Raw genomic sequence first — 19,951 nt, forward strand, 5'->3', positions numbered from 1 at the left:
CTGTGCAATAAGTTCATTTGTGAAATTTCTTCACTACCAAATATTCCACGGTCAACTGTTAGTGGTATCATAACAAAGTGGAAGCAATTAGGAACAACAGCAACTCATGTAGTGATGTAAAGCACGCCACCACTGGACTCTAGAGCAGTGGAGATGTGTTCACTGGAGTGACGAATCACACTTCTCTGTCTGGCAATCCGATGGACGAGTCTGGGTTTGGAGGTTGCCAGGAGAACGGTACTTGCCTGACTGCATTGTGCCAAGTGTAAAGTTTGGTGGAGGGGGGTTATGGTGTGGGGTTGTTTTTCAGGGGTTGGGGTTGGCCCCGTAGCTCCAGTGAAAGGAACTCTTAATGCTTCAGTATATCAAAACATTTTGGACAATTTCATGCTCCCAACATTGTGGGAACAGTTTGGGGATGGCCCCTTCGTGTTCCAACATGACTGTGCACCAGTGCACAAAGCACAAAGGTCCATAAAGACATAGATGAGCGAGTTTGGTGTGGAGGAACTTGACTGGCCTGCACAGAGTCCTTGGGCCTCATTTATAAAGCACGCACAGATTTGATCTAAGAGTGTGTGTACACTTAAATCCACGCCAACACTCATATGTATAAAAATGGTCTTTAACGTGGAAAAGTGCTTAGAGTTATGTCAGGGTCTAAGCAGACGTACACACTTTTCCTGGTCAGATTACTGCAGGTTTTTGGAAATCTAAGCTATTCTTGCAGTTCACCAAGGATTTGGACAATGGTGAACTTTTATATGTAATTGACATTAATTTAGTGTTGTTTTAAAATGCGAAGAACTGAAATCATTCAGCTGCCCACAAGTTCAAGATCATTTGCAATTTATAGATTTCACATGTGAAAATGTACCCTCATTTTCTGTTTGTACGTTCATTCTATGAATTGCACATACGCACATCAGAGGAAATGATCGTAAGATCAAATTTAAGATGTTTTCTGCGCAACATTTTATAAATGAGGCCCCTGACCTCAACCCTGATAGAACACCTTTGAGATGAACACATTTTGATTTTACAGCCCATAGTGTTTTGCAAAGTGAGTGGCTTTATCTCAGATATCTTATCAGCAGCCTGTGAAATAATGTGAGGGATGGTGAGATATATACGTCATGTTGTGTGAGGAACAGATAATCAGGAAAAACAAACTGATAAGCATATTATTATACATTGCAAATGGTAACATCACTTGTCTTGATGTACTTAGACCTCTGTTTTTGCAAAGACACCGATGGGTTAATGTGTAACCAAATAACACCTGTGTAGTGATACTCTAAAAGGTAATGCACCATAGTATTGTGTTAACTTTAATAACTGACAAATTTTATTAGCTAAAATTTCAAAATGAATTTTTTTTTTTTTTTTTTTTTTTTACAAATGGAAACTCAAGAGAACAGGACTGGTGACAATACTGAAAATATACAAATTGCAAAATAAAGTTTTACATTCACAAAAATGTGAAGATGTAGACACTTTATTCAATGTTAGATTTATTTTTTATGAACATTAACAGAATCAACTCAAGTGTAGTGAAACAATATGAATACTTTATACACAAACAAAAGAAAGAAGCAAATCTGAAACTGAAGAAAAGTGAAATATGAGACTCACACAGAACATTTAGGCTAAACCCCTTCAGAATTCAGCTGAGCCCAAGCATATCATTTGTCAGAATCCAGTCTTTTCAGCAAGGATACTGGAACTAACAAAGGATTGAGAGGACAGGTGCCAGCCGTAGCCCAGTCTTTGGCCTTTGCTGGTTCTGTGACAGATGATTCAATGGAGGATCCAGTGGTAGTCCTAAGTTTATGTGTTAATGCAGTAGAATCAGCTACATTAGCATAGGGGACGTCTGAAGAAGAAGCTGGCATTATTGCAGTTTTGGAAAGCTTTGAGTGTAACTGGAGGAGGTGATGTTGAAGTTCCTTGCAGTCCAGTAAGGGGAGCTCCTCAGGCAAACTCATCAGCATATCCAACAACACTGCGCTCTCTGTGGACATATCAGAATGTCAGGAATGTGCAAAAATATGAGAAAAAATAGAGATCTTTTCACACATGTAAAATAGATTAGTTCACCCAAAATTAAAATTGTCATTATTTATTCACACTCATGTTGTTCCCACATGAGTAACTTTTCTTAAAAGAAAAAGTGTCAATGGGGTCCAAAACAACACTGATCCTCATAATCTTTTTAAAGACAAAATAAAGAATGTCATTCAGGTTTGGAACAGCATGAAATAAATGATGACAAAACTGTTTTTATTGAGTGAACTATGTGTTTAAGTTGATCTAACTTCCACATTCCTGGGACAATGTGTAAAATGGCCATGAAGAGTATATTTTTTTTTTTTTTTTTTTTTTTTAACATTATAATAGAATATTATGTGCAAAATGTATGATACATACCCATAGAAGTAAGGGCTAAATTGCCGGTCGTAGAGCCGATGTTACTCAAATACTGATAAATCCTGTCAAACTTCATAACACACTTCAGCATTCTTGGCTTGATTGTTGGTTCGATTCTTGGTTCAGCATTCTCAAAGTAATCATGATCCAACAGTTTAAACTGAACTGGATCGTGCGTATTTGAGGAAACTGATGGTGACACTGGACCAGTGGAAACAGGACTGGACACTGTTGGTTCAGCTTCTGATTGCAGCTGGCTTGGGCTTCCTGTCATCTGTGAGGATGTTGGTGTTTCAGGTGTGTTAGGCACTAGAGGTGAACTGCTTGATGCATTATCAAATGTGCTAATATGGTCAACAGCATTAGAATTAGAGTTGGGCTGAATTAGAGATGCAGTGGAGGTAGTGAAAATGCTGGTACTTGGGCTCATGCCTGAGGCGGAAATCTGAGAACAGGTTTTAGGGGACTGAACAGGGTGAAGACTGGAGAAAGCAGGTGTTTGGATGATGGGGTGTGGAGGTTCAGAGTGCATCAGGCCACAGGGCTCTGTGGCAGCAATCACAAGCATCTAATGACAGAGAACAAAACAATTATGTAACATTTTATTTGCTTTCTGGTGATAAAAGGCATTTGAGTCATAAATAATAGTTATAAGAGTTCTAAATAATCAATTGCTGAACTTAGATAATTGTGGTGCAAGTATAAGCATCAATGTAACACACCTGTCTGTGTCATTGTAGTTCAAAGGTATTACAAATTTATCGTCAAATCAAAACATTATCCATCACTATTTGTTATTTTTCTACCATCTCTATAAAGCTGTATGTAGTCAGACTAAGGTTGAGAAATGATTGAATGATTTTGGTGTGGTGTCTGGTGTATTTCCACATTGAAATGTCACATACAGACCTGGGAAAAGGCAGAGGAAATAGTCTTCTCATGGGATCTGGAAATTTTTTGTACCAGCTCTGCCCAGATTTCAATGGGAACTTTAGCCTTGCGATTCTCCCTCCTCTGATTTTGAACCTGTTGATAAACCTTCTGCAGGATACGTGACTTCAGGGACCTTATCAGGTCTTCAATCTGAAACCAAGCAGTAATTGCATTACAATGGACATTTGCATGTTCATCCACATTAGTCATATTTTGGGGGGGTGGCAATGAGATTACCTCTTTGAGAGATCGTTGAGGAACTTTGTTTTGAATCTTAGTCAGATCTAACTCTGATTCAAAATTCCACTGCTGCTTCAAAGCTTGCAAAAAGTTCTGTAGATCTTTGCGAGCCCATCCTTTGCAGAACGAGTTGGCATTCAGTGTCTGGTCTTCCTCAACGTTCTTACGTAGAAAGCGTGACGGTTCAGTTCGCTGACGAAATGGAGGTTTCATAGTTGCCGATTAGATAAAAGATATGTCCAATGTAACCTGAAATTGCCTGCTGTATAAAAAAAAAAAAAGTTCATATTTAAAAACTATCCATAAAGCTTAAACTTTGTTCAGGAGCACAAAATGTTATAGTAATCTAGCCACAAGTGTTAATCATTGGAGTCTTATGATGTGGTTTTTATAGCAAAGTCCATCTTTTATCTTCATTGAAAGTTAGCGCTTGATCATGTGTATGGTGTATTTGTGGACTCAAGCAACATTTAAATTTAGATTTATCACATGTCAAAGGATGTCACAGGACAATTTCAAATTCATGTGAAGATACCTTCAGTGTTTGGACGCCTAAATATGAAGGCCTTGATGGGGGAAAAAAAAGTACATTTCTATAATATACTTAAAGTGCTCTATTTTCGTGCACCAAATTTGTATTTAATATACTAAAAATTCTTCTTTAGTACTTCTTAAGATCATCTTAAGAACATGTAAGTGTACTCAACTGTGCTATTTTGAGACACCATTAAATATGAACTAAAATGTGCTTTTAATATACTATCTCTTAAAAAAATGTATTTAGATACCACTTATAGTACATTTGAACCCATAGTGTACTACAAGTGGTAGCAAAATATATTTTTTTAAATACAGAGATGGTATATTAAAAGCACATTTAAGTTCATATTTAATGGTGTCTCAAAATAGCACAGTTGAGTACACTTACATGTTCTTGAGATTATCTTAAGAAGTACTATAGAAGAATTTCTAGTATATTAAGAACAAAATTAGTGCGTGAAAATAGAGCACTTTAAGTACGTTATAGAAGCCATGAGTAATCAAATCACATTTGATTAGTAGTGTCTATGGGAAGGACCTGTAAAAAATAAAGTTCAGTTGTTTTGGGAGTTACAGGAATGTGTATGAACCTCAAAACAGGTTACAAATGAAACAGCAATGCCCCACTAACAACAAACTCAATCTCTGTAAAGTGTGCCTGAATGTGGAGAAACATAAGAGCTTTCCTAATGCCACTGCTTATTATTTAAATGGCACTTAAGCTTCCACACCACATGACATTTTCAAAGTAAGCTGTCTATGCAGCGCTTGACCAGCGCACTATTTACTCACTTCAAATGAAATGTACGGTAACCATCAAATAAAATTACTTACAATAAACTAGATGGACAGTCAACACATTAGAAACTTCGATAACTTACTAGCTTTGTCACAACACAAGTCCAGCGGGTATTCGGTAGTACCCGTATCTCACTACGAGTCACTAGAAGGTTCAAAAACCACGAGGCTGAAATGCGTTTGCATAAGAGCAATTGCAAATGACGTTCTCGTTTATGTTTTATACAGTATAGATTTTACAAATGTAATGGGGAAAAAAACAGTAGTTACCAGCAGTTAACTACACTTAACAGCAGTTTATCCTTAACAGCAAACAGCCAGAGCTTGCGTCACTTGTCGTTTGTGAAACTTACCACTAGAGACCGCTCAAACTTTTCACACGAAAATGTATTTCTCACTGCAGTAGTTTTAAATAACCTACTAAGTAGGCCTTCTTTAAATATACCATCACACTCGGTGTTTTTCTAATAGGCTACTCCTGTTATGGTGACAAAAAGACCTGAAATATACAATTTTAGCAAAACTTGGAACCTAAAATCTATTTATTTTATTCTGGGGGTTTTCCCCGCATGCAGTATGATGTGATAGATATTTCCGTCAACTCAGATCTGACATCAGTAGTAGGGTAAAGTACTTCCGCCTGATACAATGTCATTTATTTAGATCCGTGGATGAAATATCCACAGTTTCGCCCGTTTGTAGACTTCCAAACATCTCTAGTTGTCGTGAGATCTTTACATGGTTTATGAAAATGTACATGAAGGTTGCGGTTAGCTAGCTAAATCCACCTGATTATTACCGTACATTCAAAATCATTGGCAGCGGTGGGATTCGAACCCACGCCCCCGAAGAGACTGGAGCCTTAATCCAGCGCCTTAGACCGCTCGGCCACGCTACCTGTTGTAAGCATCGCCGTCCACCAGTTTTGTAACTTAAGATAAAATTCTTATTCATATTAAGAATGTGATAATATGATAATATTTTGTGAATACCAGTAGCACTGAGGTCACTTTCAACTGGCTCCCCTTTTCGTTCACTTTATCTGAACTGAGTTTGGTTCATTGAAAGTGTACTATTATGTGAAAATACACAGACAAAAATACAACTCGCAGAAAATTAGCAATAGATAGGCACTTTGCGCAGTGACATGGAGCTGTTTAAACGGTGGTGCTGAAACCAAAGTCTAATAGCCAGAGCATAAACGCAAGATATGAAAAAATAGATGCAAATCCTAAACATTTTAATACGACTCTGTAAGACCATATAAAAATGGTAAAGACGTTTGTCATGAAGATCAATTCTGTGGTGATTATGACCTCTGCTGGTGATTGCGTGACATGATTTTAGTGGATGTGAACATTATTTCGTCAACTGTGGTTGTCTGATAAAAGTGAGAAATGCCAAGAGGTTTCCGTAATTGATTGGATAAAACAATTGAAATGGTTTCGTATGCCTGTATTTTATTATTTCATAAAACACGTTTGATTTTAAAAGAGAGAATGAAAATTTTCTTATTTAATTTCAGTTTTTACTTACAAACAATATTGAGTAAAAAGGAAAAACCTATTACCTAAACACAGTTGTTGTATCAGAATGACTTGTCATCTTCAAGGCCATTGTCCTCGTGTTTCATGTAACCAGTTCCCACATATGGTGCATTCGGAGCAGCCTTCTTGGGGCTATGTGCACCTTAGACGAGACAAAACAAGGTGAATATCAGGTTAAGAATTGTATTTTTATGACAAACAGTCATGCTTGCATAAAAAGACAGAATAAAGATTAATATGAAAGTGTTTAAAAAAAAAAAAAATCTGATTCAGTATATCTAAATATATCGCATCATATTTTGCTATTTTATAACCTTAAGAGGATTTGCGTCAGAAGGCTTTTTCATTTTACTTACCACTGCTGTTCGAATATGACCCGACTCCTGAAATGAGAATCCCTTTTGAATCTTCTGTATAGTTTCGTATGAACTTAATTTTTTTGTAATGGAAGAACATAATGATAAAGATAATTATGTTTAGAAAGAACTGACAGCCTCAGTCATAATTCGCTTTCATTACATACTTTTCAATTAACTGTTATTTCGACAGTTTATTTGTATTATATTATTGTGTTTATTTTATTGTTTAATCGTGAGAATTTGTCTCCCACTTTTGACAAAATGATATGTTAAATTACTGAAATCTGCCTTATATTTACAGAAATTAATTCAGTTGATGATCTTTAGAATCCCTCATCTAATTCCATCAGTCTCAACAAAATGAAAAAGTAGGTCAGAGTTCAAATCAAACCAGGATGACTTATGGGTTCTTGGTATCAATTATCCTTTATGAATTTTTGCAAAAAAAAAGCAAAAAAAACGTGTTTAACATTTTTTTTTTTTTTTACATAATATGTGACTCTGCAGGGGTTGAAATCTTGAAATTGGTTGAAAAAATGGCTGGGTGAAAACAACCCAATCCCTGGGTTTGTCCATATTTAAACCAGCATTTTTTTAAAGCTGAATAAATAAGCTTTCCATTGATGTATGGTTTGACAATATTTGGGTGAGATACAATTATTTGAAAAACTGTAATCTGAGGGTGCAAAAAAATCTAAATATTGAGAAAATCATCTTTAAAGTTGTCCAAATGAAGTCCTTAGCAATGCATATCCGCTCACATGAATACATTTTTGATATATTTACATTAGGAAATTTACAAAATACAAAATCTATAATTTTGACCCATACAATGTATAGTCGGCTACTACAAATACTATACCCGTGCGACTTATAACTGGTTTTTGTGGTCCAGGATCACATATAGCCTATGTGTGTGTACTGCATATATTTATTATGTATATAGGCTACAAATACACATGTGCATGTATATATTTAACAAAAAAAAAATTATATATTCAAAATTTTATATATATATATATATATATATATATATATATATATATATATATATATATATATATATATATATATATATATATTATAAACTACATGTGCTGGTCATATAATTAGAATATCATCATCATTTATTTCACCAATTCCATTTAAAAAGTGAAACTTGTATATTGTATTCATTTATTACACACAGACTGATATATTTCAAATGTTTATTTCTTTTAATTTTGATGATTATAACTGACAACTAAGGAAAATCCCAAATTCAGTATCTTAGAAAATTAGAATATTACTTATGACCAATACAAAGAAAGGATTTTTAGAAATCTTGGCCAACTGAAAAGTATGAACATGAAAAGTATGAGCATGTACAGCACTCAATACTTAGTTGGGGCTCCTTTTGCCTGAATTACTGCAGCAATGCAGCGTGGCATGGAATCGATCAGTCTGTGGCACTGCTCAGGTGTTATGAGAGCCCAGGTTGCTCTGATAGTGGCCTTCAGCTCTTCTGCATTGTTGGGTCTGGCATATCGCATCTTCCTCTTCACAATACCCCATAGATTTTCTATGGGGTTAAGGTCAGGCGAGTTTGCTGGCCACAAGGAATGCGACAGCTGAAACCCATGTCTTGCATATGTCTGTGCGTAGTGGTTCTTGAAGCACTGACTCCAGCTGCAGTCCACTCTTTGTGAATCTCCCCCACATTTTTTGTAGCAGACCCCGTCCGAATGATGGCCAAACTTTACTGCTGAGTTTCTTGAAGCTTTATTAAACATTAAACAATGATGAAATGGCCTTTTAAACTTCAGAAATCACCGTAAGAGCTGAACAAAGTACAAAAAATACGTATTAATGTCTTATCCATATTTCTCCTTTCACATCATTTTCTGCACACACAATGAATCACACAAAATACTCAATATAACTAACAGCATACAAATATACACACCTTGTGCCTTTTCGGGGGGTGCTTTATAAATTGGAAAACTTTAAAAAGCTAAGACGAACCATAACAATGAGCGTGCTCTCCCGTTCAATGCTGTTTGAATCCTTTTTCACTCCGTGAACATATTTTTCACTTTTTGAATGGAATTAGGGAAATAAATCACTTTAGATGCATTTTAGACACCACTAACCAAACCTCACAAAGAGAAACATTAACAGTGGGTGTAGAAATACATGAAGACTTATTTTTTAAATAGTTTTATTCACTGACTAATGCTGTACTACAATAGATGGTCTAAACTGATGGATTTCTGGATGGTTGGTGAATGGCCACCACGTTAAAGACTGTGGCATCAGCAAGGAGCTGGTGGGTGATGATTTGGGCTGGAATATTGGGAAATGAGATGGAAGGTCCCTTTAGGGTCTCTGAGGGTATTAAAATGACTTTTGCAAGATATGTGAAGTTCATAACCGGCCATTTTGAGCTATGATATAAAAAGGAGGATAGTGCCTTCTGAAATACAATGCACTATGCACTATCCCATGCTGCAAAGAGCAATAAAACTGTTTGAAAATGTATTTCTACACCCAGTGTAAATGTTTCTCTTTGTGAGCTTTGGTTAGTGATGGCTGAAATGCATCTTTACGCACAACTGCCAGCCTGCATGGAGAGCATCTTGAGACTCCAGAGACACCAGGAGCTTCAAATACCTGTTTTCTGCTCAACACTGGCTTTTTTTATAGCTGCCCATTTAATACAATTAATTTTTTTGACAGGAACTTTCATTAATAAGCCTTTATCTGACCGAGTTCTGCTGTGCTCTAATCACTCAGAAATCTTATGATAATTTGATAATCTCCATTCAGTTTCACAAAATATTAGTTTTCATGCCTTTTGCACAACATTGCACCATTTCATGCTTTTCATCTTTAGAAAGATCTTTCTTCCTCTCAATATGGCATGAGAACTGTGACTTGCTTAATGTGGAACAACCTGTAAGTAGGGTTTCCTGAGATTGATTCCAATTATCTAAAAAGACATGGATAAATAAACAAACATACATTTTCTTAGAAAAACTAAAATCTGAATGTTTATTCTACTGAAATCTTACTGATATGTCACTTGCATAATAATTTGGAACGCGGTGTGTATATATATATATATATATATATATATATATATATATATATATATGTGTATGTGTTTGAGTGTATATATACATAATAAATATACACAGTACACCCACATATATCACATATATTATGTAAACACAAACTTTTTTTTATTTTGGATGTGATTAATCGCAAATATATGACAAATATATGACTAATTACATCAATTTTGACTACTTCAATCTCTTTGCAATGTAAGCAAGTTTATAACTATATTAATATGATATATGCATGTTATTATAGGCCAGTAAATGCAACACTTAGTTTTATACTGTATGTATTATATTTATAAAACATGGGGTTCTTTTTGTCGGCCTATGGGGTCCTTGGCCTAAAAAAAGGTCACCAATTTCGATACTTATGCGAACACCTGTGCACCAGCTTTTTTGTATATGCAAAGCACATTTACTCAAATTCAGCTGTGTATGTACAGTATCTATTTAAGTTGCAAAAACCAAGGGGAGCAAAGCATGCACTGAGTCAACAGAACAGCAGCACTCATCTTGTTCGGACGCATTGGGAGTGAGTGAGTGAGAGAGAGAGAGAGAGAGAGAGAGAGAGAGAGAGAGAGAGAGAGAGAGAGAGAGAGAGAGGCACTGAGGCAGGCACAGGGAGAGAGAAGAGCGAGGTCGATCGCGATTGGGTGATGGTTTAGGGGGTTGGCATACCTCTCTGCCTCTTACTGGGGGATGGGGATGAGGATGGTTAATTCTGGGAGGGGCTTCACAGTGACCTCATACTTCATATATTGTAAGTCTGAACCGGCATTACCTAAAAATTCAGCCTTTAATCTATCCGCAGTGCAACATCACATCTCTTCAGCATCTGTCAATCTGACCTCTGTATTCTTCACGGGTCCGACGCACGACGTAGAGGTAAGTGAGATGGTCCACTGTGCGTCCGCTAGAAAGGATTTTGCTCGCGCAGCCCATGCATGGCAAGGGCTCGACGAGGTCGAACAATCATTGTACTTGGATTTTCACGTCTTCAAATTGTCATGGGCATCACGCGTTTGCTGTATTGTCCTTCTCACCCTTTTTCAAGTCTCACGGCCATTTTGCACGGCCCAAATTAATACTTATTAGAGCCGACAAGGCAATGAATGAAATGTAAAGAGAATTCGCCGGAAACCCCCCATTATAGGTTTTTGTAATATGTTGGCATTCATGTCGAGTAGCCTATTTTCGTTTGGTCTCTCTGCGTGCGACGTTTTTCAATTTATGCCGGATGCCGGTATTTGTGGAAAAGGGACATTTTTATCGAATATAATAGTAACAATAGAACTGCTTCGTAAATAGAGGACAGGAATTCTATTGCCTCCCTGCTTGACATGTCAAAACGTTATGCACAAAAAATCTATATTTATTTATACTACTACTAGAATTTACTGGCGATTTATTTTAAACTAGCTAAACGTTATATGAATGTGTATACGGTAAGTATTGCACCATTAGAGTCAGATCTATTAGTAAGATTTTGTGTTAGATCATTGCATTAATTTGTGTTTCGAGTGGGGGCGGGGCGAATCAATAGGGCTCGGATTGCAGTGATGCTGCTGAGAACACGTTACGGCTTTGGCTTTAAAGATGCTGAATGCATCCGTCGTGACTCGTGAAATATATCATTAAATCTGTCGTATTTATATAATAGCCTATTTATAGAAATGTTAATTGCTGACTAATTCTAAATCCGCGACGTTCATGTTCATTACAGTCAAATGTAGGCCGATTCTTGAATTTTGATGAACTGATGCAATGTGCTTATGCCCTTCTGTTCGTGTTTTGTAGTTCTTGCTGGTGTGAAGTCGGCAGGCTCATATCATAGTTATTTTCCACTGGCACGTGAATGCCCATGCTGACGCACCATACCTCCAGTGTACATGACATAACCGCGAGAAGTAGGAGAGACATATGGCATGCCCTATTATTAATGGACATGGTGTGCAGGCAATCTGCTGCAGTGGTGCAAGGCATGTACCAGTGTGTCATGCTTGGCCCATTTTATGATACTTCTTTTAGTTTTTGATGTTGCTCCACATACCGCAATACTGCATTTAATGAGCACGATTTAAGTTCATTGCATACACACACTTCGGTGCCTTGAAGAAGAGAGGTATGTGGTCCTGATGGTCTTAATTTGACTGAATCTAATGTTCCGAGCATGCAAATTGTGTTTGTTCATTATAATGTTGTCAGAATGACTGATGAATAAAGTGATAATTCACCCACAAATGAAAATTCTGTCATTCTTTACTCACCCTCATGTTGTTCCAAATGCATTATGTTGTATTGTTGTTATTTTTTCCATGGAACGTAATGAATACTTTTATTTAAAGAATCTTTACACAGGTGTTTTCCATCCATTTATAGTGACCATGGGTGTCATGCTCCAAAAAAGGACAAAACCCTACCATAAAAATAGTTCATATGCCTTGTGTCATATGAGAGCTTTGTGTGTGGTAACCCCTAACCTTGGTACGTTGCACAGGGTAATGCGCCAGTTCAAAAAAGCAGGATAAAATGAGATTGAAGGAGTAAAATCCCCCCAAAAAATCTGTCCCTCGCACAAATAAATCCAATGACTCTGAATATAGTGCAGGAGTAATAAGTACGGTTGTTTTAAGTTCTTTTTTGGAGTTTGACACTATTTGGTTACTATGAACTGGCATTGTATAAAAATGAACTGTGTGAAAATCCTTCTGAATTACTGTTGTGTTCCACAGAACAAAAGGACATTTAAGGAACGACATGAGGGAGAATAAATTGTGACAAAATGTTAGTTTTTGGGTGAACTATTCTGTTAAATTAGGTTCTCTGTATTCTCAGAATGCTGTCATGCAACTTTATCTTCAAGTATTCATACAGAGCTTGCTGTGTTTGTTATCATGTTCACCATGTGACAGGACAGAGCTTGCCACTGACCTAAATGTGTGCTCCATATTATGATTAAGACAGTTTAAATGTCAATTACGCCAAAATGACACTGCATGAAAAAGAGAGTATTTAAAAATAACTTAACTTATTTAATAGGGGTATGTCTCTAGTACATCATGCATTGGCGGATTCCTATTTAACACTCATTTCTAAATCTATATATTACACATTTTTCTTATTGAATTGTTTTGCAGGGATTTAAAATGTCTATGTTATGAAAGGGACACTATTTTTCAAGGTTATCCTCTGTGCTCCTATAATCTCGTCGAATGAATTTATATAAACAAATAGATGGGAGGGGAAGCTACAGAATAAAGAAAGAAACAGAAGGGGGAGAGGACATAGAAGGATACAGGAATTTGAAGGACAGAAGAGATTAAATTAATTAATTGCTATCATATATGCATGCATGAGAATGGATGATGAATAGTTTACCAAATACCATTATAATATTTTTTGTTCTCATTTTGTATGATGCTCAGATGAATCTATGATGTTCTTATTTGAAGCAAAGGGCTTTCTTTGAATAGGATTTTATCTGTTCAGATTATGTAAATGTGCTACAATAAGCTTGTAGAGAGAACATAGACATGCTGTAACGTTCCTTGTAAATAACACTTTCATTTGAGTCCTTATGACCTTCTCGGTATGCCAACCTCCTTTTGGCTTTGATAGTGAATTTTAATTTTCATAAATTACATGAACATATCTTCCATTTTTTCCCTCACCCAATATTCATTTACACATTTTTTAAATTTTACCTAATTGTGATTAATGAATGAAAACAAAACTGTAATTAATAGTCATGTATTTTTGTTCATTTCTATACCATGACTTATATATTTTATTAATATGCTGTTGAGATGCAAAACATATTAAGGACCTTAGTCCAAAACATGTGACTTTTTTCATTTTCAGCTTTCGTTGTGTGACTTGTTAAAACTGACAAAGGTACTAAACATACAGTAGTAGTGAAATCATGAGTCTATAATGGGTACAATCTCAATCTCACTGAACCTGTTAGATGCTCAAAGAAGCCCAGTATTTGGCAGTGTTGAACACTACATCATACTAGTATGCATCAAATCATTGTCTTTGATAAAGGTTGTAGGGGCATCTATCTATACAACTGTGTAGTTTGCAATAAACTCATGAGAGTCCACTTGACCATTGCAGTATCACAATAGAAAGTAAGAGCAGGAGTTAACACTTATTCGAAGCAATGAACAGTACATTTATTAAACAGATAATCCCCCTGGAATAACCAGGGTTAAGTACTTTGCTACAGCCCATCCAATCACTCCTTGCAATGTTTGAACTTAGAACCTTTTGACATTACCAACCCAGCTCTATAACCACGGCACTGGGGCCTGTGAAATGTCTCACACAGTAGCATGCTGGTAGCCACAACAACGTCATAGTTCCCAGGGAAAGCATGAGTTGATAAAATGTATACTCTGAATACAATGTAAGCAGCTTTGGATAAAGGTATGAACGACTGAAAACAAAGGTCAGATTCAAATATTCTGCTCAGTGTCTCTGAAGAAGTGTTATTATCTGTGCAGTCAGATTCCAGTACTCCATGGAACAGTCAGTTGTAAAACATACATAGAGCTTAGTTGACTATATTTACATAGTCTTCCTCAGCCTGGTCCTCGTGATCTACTCAACAGTGTGGTTGTTTTCTTCACTTCATACTTTATATCCAAGCATGTTTTTGCTTCTTGATGTTATACTGTTTCACATTCATCCTCTCCTTCAATGTGATGTAATTGTAATTAACTCTGCCTAAGGCAAATTTAAAAGTCTATCCCATGGAGAGATGACAAGCCCTGTGATATAACAGCAGAGAAGGACCTTTTTGCAATTATATAACACATCTCACTGAAAGATGTCATGCCCAATATCTATATATTCACAGACACTAATAAAACATTGGTGCTGAAGTCCATAGATGAGTTAAGTTAAATCTTCAAAAGAACTAAATAATAATAATAATAATAAAAAAAATCACAATTGTTTGGAACTCATTAACGGACCCGTTATGCAGCCTCAAAGATTCCACTAACCTGATGGAATTTGCTAATTGGTGTTTTGATATTTTGTTCTCTTACGGAGATAAATTAATTTGGGGTTAATAAGGGTTACCAGACATAGACCGAGCATGAGTTAGGTTTAGGGAATCTAGGGAAACACATTGATTCGGCCCAATGGAAAATCACACATCTGTCCAGTTTAAGTGAACTATATCCCATTACAAATTGAAGGGCAAATGAAAGACTAAGAGAGACAGTCGCATGGAAATTAGGAAATCGAATATTGCATAGCAATTGGCTAGTGAACCATGAATGAATGGTTTTTGTCAGCCTCAAAAAGTGCTGCCCAATAGATGTTTGCCAAACCCAAATAAGCTTTCGATGGGTTTTCCCATTACAGTAGTGCATCAATGGAAAAGTACCAGGGCTTTCTCAACCGGTAAGGGCCCAAGGGGGTGCAAACAATGTTTGCTCTGTGACTTGTTCGCAGTGTTGCTCACACTGCACGGATTTTCTGCCTTTCAATCCCCGACACTCACTACCCATATATGCGTGCCTGCACACATCTGCCTTCCCATCCGCTTCACCTTCCCCTGGACGTCTCGCGCCATTATTTTCCAAGTCCTTTCAAAAAATGTGTTTATTTTCCACTGGGAACCAGGGCAATGCTGCTCAGTGAGAATTAAAAAAAGGATTAAGGGTTCTGGCAATAGGAGGTGGACATGTCTGTGTATGTGCGTTGGCCGATGGGCGGCTGTCTCCCATTTGGGCACGGATACAAGTTGCCGGTATCGATGCCAACCTGCTGGCGTGTTGGCACGGGAGGATAAACACTGCGACATGAAGCACAAACCTTGAACTGTACTGAGCTGATAAGGACCCTCGCACAAATTGTTTCGTAAAGTTCAATCTTGACATTCTTGAAACAAAAAAAATTAGCAAAGGCACAGTATGTTCACATGGAACCTCTTTTTGGGTCACTGATCATAACGTGATGCTCAAGTCGAAATCTGATTGTAAATCTCTTCCCATGATTGACTGTTTCTACAGCTCTAAGGATGAAGATTGAAAATGGCCTGCCTTGCTCTCAGCTCCCTGAGGCCCCTCCTCAGACCGGCCTGCAGTTTACAGTGGCGACAGAAGAGGACTTTGATGACATCATGGCCATGAGCAAGGATATCTATGGTGGCCTGGACTATCTGCCCTCCCGCTATCAAGCGTGGCTGCAAGAGAGCAACCGCACTGTCATTTTGGCTCGCAAGCAAGGCAAAGTGGTAAGAAAGTGGATATGGAGAGATTTTTTTGCAGTGCATGTTCCAACCTCATTCCTAAAAAGGAACAGTTGAACAAAATGAAAATCTTTTATCTAGCCCCATGTCATTCCAAGCCTATTTAACTTTCCTTTTTTTCTTTTTCTTTTTTTCAATGAATTGAAGGGCTGCATACAATAACTAAAATTTAATCTCAAATGAAAAAAAAAAAATAGCTGCTGGACTAATTTGTATAATAATTTATAATTAAATGTTATAATTAGAGTTAATTATGAATAATAAATTATAAATAATTTTTATATTTATATTAAAATAAAGAATATATTTTACAATAAGGTTCATTAGTTAACTACATTAGTTAACATGAACTAATAATGAACTGCACTTCTAAAGCATTTATTAATTTTTGTTAATGTTAATTTCAACATTTACTAATACATTATTAAAATCTTGTTAACATGAATGCACTGTGAATTAACATGAACAAACCATGAACAACTGTATTTATATTAACTAACATTAAGAGTTTTACATTAAGATTAACATTTTAACATTAAGATTAGTAAATACAGTAAAAATGTATTGCTCATGGTTAGCTCATGTTAGTTAATACATTAACTAATGTTTAACTAATGAACCTTACTGTAAAGTGTTACCTAAATATATCACTATTGTAATGATACAACTGTACTGTAAAAATAATATTTGTTTATATCATTTTTTGTTTATATATTTATTTATTTTACTTTCACAGGTTTTCAAGGCTTTTATTCGTCAGGTTATATATTATATATTTTGAAAGAAATCTGCTGGGAGACCTTTAAGTTTCTATGTTAAGTTGACAACAGGTTGATAATTACAACTCAAAAACTTCTGTCCATAAACATTCCGTCTTCTGAAGCCATACAGTTTTTTTTAAAAGTACACTGTGTAACTTTTGGTACTCTAGCGGTTAAAAAACAAAACTGCATGCAGTTTTGCAGAAGAACATTGTTTTGATTGTACTTTAGCTCTGCTAAAAAATTTTATGCGCTCTGTCATCATGTTCTCTTTTTGCCAGCAGACTCTTCATCAGACTCAGTTTTTTTCTTAAATGGGTGATTCCCCCAGAGGTTCGATATTTAGCGTGCTGCACATCAAATGTTGTTCCTCATTGTGATGACTAACCTATGCCACTCCCACACTATACACGCATCGAAGTAGCCAGAGCAACTTTTCCTTATTAACGAATTATGACGACACAGTCACGGGCAGGGGCGTAAATTTAATCGGACAGTAGGGGGGGACAATAAACATAAAATTTCTCAAGCGCAATTTTTGAAGGGGACACATATAATACAGCCAAAATGTTACTTATAAAGAATATATGTAATGTTACACAGAAGAAAACCTTAGTACTATTATTATTGCATCATGTAGACTGTGCCATTATGCGCAATGTTTCTCAATGGTTCAATAAAACTGACTAAATTGACCAAAATATTCAAAATAATTTATTTATTGGAATATTTTTAAGTTGTTTGCAACCAAAATATGACGAATACACATGGAGCAAAACCAAACACACAACAGTAAATCAATTAGCCTTATTACAATTCACATACTCTTATCACAATGTAAATTGTTGTTCATGTGGGTGACTTAGTATTCAACAAGCTATAGTAATCAAGCTACCAAACAAGCTAGGTAACATTATAATCGCTAAAATAGCAGACTCACGAAAAAAAAAAAAAAAAAAAAATCATGTTATCATTTTATGACTAATTACTCAGCGTCGTCAGCATTAAAGCAAAAATAACCACTTCATCCGATGTTTTTGAATAAAACAGCCTTGACAGTCTACTTACTGGAGCTCCTCTTAACTACTGTCTGAAGAACTGTTCTCCTCTCTACCGCCGGCGCCGCCGGACTTGTACACACAAAAGTGTGACGTGCGCGGTGGACCAAACCACTGTGAGGCACGAGAGGGGTGACTTAAAATGTTTCTAAACTTAAAACGGCTGTTTGCGTTTGTATTGCTTTACTACTTACACAATAATTTTAAGTATATATTTATGTACAATACTTGGAGTGGTTTTTAATTATATTTTTGGGGGGGACAGCACTCAGAGAGGGGGGGTCCTGATCCCCCGTCCCCCCTGCGATTTACGCCCCTGGTCACGGGCGATGAAAACCATCCTGCCCTGTCTAAAATGTAAACACTCATAATAGGCTTACCATTGTGAAATAGGGTAAGACAATCATGATTTAAATTCTGTTCATTTTGAACAAAAATAGTTACATAGTGAACCTGAAAATTAAACAGCTTGACAGACCTAGCCCCATTCAATTTGGAAAACACTGACCAAGATATTTTATTCAAAATATACCTTTTGTGCTCCATGAATGAAAGAAAGTCATGTAGGTTTAGAAAAAAATGAAGGTGAGTATATTAAACTCTCCCTTTCCTCTATCGTAGATATAACTTAGGTCTGCTTTTTATGCAACTACATTTTCCAGATTGCGCTGGAGTCAGTGTGTGTTATTGATGATGGCGAGACCATGCTGGTGGAAGGGCTTCGTGTTGCCCCACAGGAGAGGGGGAAAGGTGTGGCAGGGGTGCTTCTTCGGTTTTGCTCTCAATTGGTTAAGTCCAGATACCCTGACGTTAAAGTCAGCAGATTGACAAGAGATGACCAACTGGGACCAAAAGACTTCCAGAAATACCGGCTCATCACCAAACAGGTAAGAACCATTTACATTCAAATACAAACATTTTGTTCAGGTAAGGTTTTATCTTGAATAAAACCAGCTAAAGCCACATTGTCTCCATTCTATCACCAAATTCAAACGTGAAGGGAATCCTCCTGGTGCGCTTCCATGCTGAAGACCTAAAATTACGCCTTGCTGATCTTGGGCCTAATATCACTATAGCAGGGGAGGGTCTTACCACCACAAACATCCCAATCCGTTTGGAGCCAGCAGAGGTGCACCAGCTCTTCTTAAACGATGTTCTAATGCAGGGTGTCCTTCCCAATGCCACCATCGTTCAAGATTGGCAGCCCTTCAAGCCTCTGTCTAGCAACATGGACATCCTGCTGAAGAAGGACATTGATTGGATGGTTGATGATGCCAGACGCCCAACCATGGCCAGCTTGTGCACCTTCCCGTTCCGTGTGCCAATCGGTGATGACTGGTACTACCTCAACATCGACATGTTTGGTAAAGACCTGACGCTGGCCATCCAACAGCTGTTGTGCCACCTGAGGTGCCACACTGGCAGTCTGAAGGGTTACGTCATGTGCCAGGTGTTCCTGGAGCCTGCGCTGTGGAAGCCGATGGCCGATTTCTTTAGGGAGACCCTTAAAGTCGAGTTGGTGAAAGAGTACACAGAGCAGTGTGTTGTGGAGTCGGATGTCGTTTAGTCAAGGAGCCTCAGAAACACCTTCCCTTAAAAATTAGATACCAAACTTACAAAATAAGAGGAAACGTCTCCTTCAAATATGGCACCTAAAATATCTACTTTAAAGGGACAAAAAAAGAAAAAAAACTTCAGTTCTATTCCGCTTAATGAAAACACGCTCATAGGATTTAATTTATTTTAACAGCAATTAATTAATTAAAATAAAATGCATGTAAGTGAACAAACTAGAATAAATGTGGTAGATGCTTGTTTAGGTTACTTAATTTATTTCCATATGCAGTACTGTAAACAGTGGCGCTGACAGGACAGGGACTGGAAAAGAAGGAGCAGTTCCAGATTATATATAA

At 36.9% G+C, this 19,951-nt stretch overlaps 2 protein-coding genes and 1 non-coding gene across 6 annotated transcripts; 1 reads left to right on the forward strand and 2 right to left on the reverse strand.

Moving 5' to 3' along the window:
* Positions 1 to 1,510: 1,510 nt before the first annotated feature.
* On the reverse strand, positions 1,511 to 5,464 carry snapc2 (small nuclear RNA activating complex, polypeptide 2). 4 transcript variants are annotated; one of them, XM_067400780.1, is made up of 5 exons: positions 5,295 to 5,464; positions 3,601 to 3,865; positions 3,340 to 3,513; positions 2,431 to 2,998; positions 1,511 to 2,014 (listed from the first exon to the last, which is right to left on the reverse strand). In XM_067400780.1, the coding sequence occupies exons 2-5, from the start codon at positions 3,814 to 3,816 to the stop codon at positions 1,686 to 1,688; spliced, it is 1,287 nt and encodes a 428-aa protein (XP_067256881.1). In that variant the 5' UTR covers positions 3,817 to 3,865; positions 5,295 to 5,464; the 3' UTR covers positions 1,511 to 1,685. The 4 variants fall into 4 exon arrangements, with proteins under 4 accessions (XP_067256881.1, XP_067256882.1, XP_067256883.1 ...); XM_067400781.1 differs by lacking the exon at positions 5,295 to 5,464 and adding an exon at positions 4,978 to 5,008; XM_067400782.1 differs by lacking the exon at positions 5,295 to 5,464 and adding an exon at positions 4,936 to 4,991.
* A 293-nt stretch (positions 5,465 to 5,757) lies between these two features.
* On the reverse strand, positions 5,758 to 5,839 carry trnal-aag (transfer RNA leucine (anticodon AAG)). The gene has a single exon. It is a non-coding gene; the product is annotated as a tRNA-Leu (tRNA).
* Positions 5,840 to 10,760: 4,921 nt separating this feature from the next.
* On the forward strand, positions 10,761 to 19,605 carry nat16 (N-acetyltransferase 16). The gene is made up of 4 exons (XM_067401432.1): positions 10,761 to 10,836; positions 15,981 to 16,204; positions 18,701 to 18,925; positions 19,039 to 19,605. Exons 2-4 carry the CDS (start codon positions 15,989 to 15,991, stop codon positions 19,603 to 19,605), a joined length of 1,008 nt encoding a protein of 335 aa, XP_067257533.1. The 5' UTR covers positions 10,761 to 10,836; positions 15,981 to 15,988.
* Positions 19,606 to 19,951: the final 346 nt, after the last annotated feature.

Source organism: Chanodichthys erythropterus, chromosome 11 (assembly GCF_024489055.1).
Source record: "Chanodichthys erythropterus isolate Z2021 chromosome 11, ASM2448905v1, whole genome shotgun sequence".
Lineage (NCBI taxonomy): Eukaryota > Metazoa > Chordata > Actinopteri > Cypriniformes > Xenocyprididae > Chanodichthys > Chanodichthys erythropterus.

Excerpts from the sequence above, each read along its gene's own strand:
- nat16 (XM_067401432.1), top strand. The coding sequence starts at position 15,989 with ATGAAGATTGAAAATGGCCTGCCTTGCTCTCAGCTCCCTGAGGCCCCT. Across the intron at positions 16,205-18,700 it reads CTCGCAAGCAAGGCAAAGTG|ATTGCGCTGGAGTCAGTGTG; the intron begins GTAAGAAAGTGG and ends TACATTTTCCAG. Across the intron at positions 18,926-19,038 it reads ACCGGCTCATCACCAAACAG|GGAATCCTCCTGGTGCGCTT; the intron begins GTAAGAACCATT and ends TCAAACGTGAAG.
- snapc2 (XM_067400780.1), bottom strand. The coding sequence starts at position 3,816 with ATGAAACCTCCATTTCGTCAGCGAACTGAACCGTCACGCTTTCTACGT. Across the intron at positions 3,514-3,600 it reads CTCAACGATCTCTCAAAGAG|ATTGAAGACCTGATAAGGTC; the intron begins GTAATCTCATTG and ends GCTTGGTTTCAG. Across the intron at positions 2,999-3,339 it reads TTTCCTCTGCCTTTTCCCAG|ATGCTTGTGATTGCTGCCAC; the intron begins GTCTGTATGTGA and ends CTCTGTCATTAG.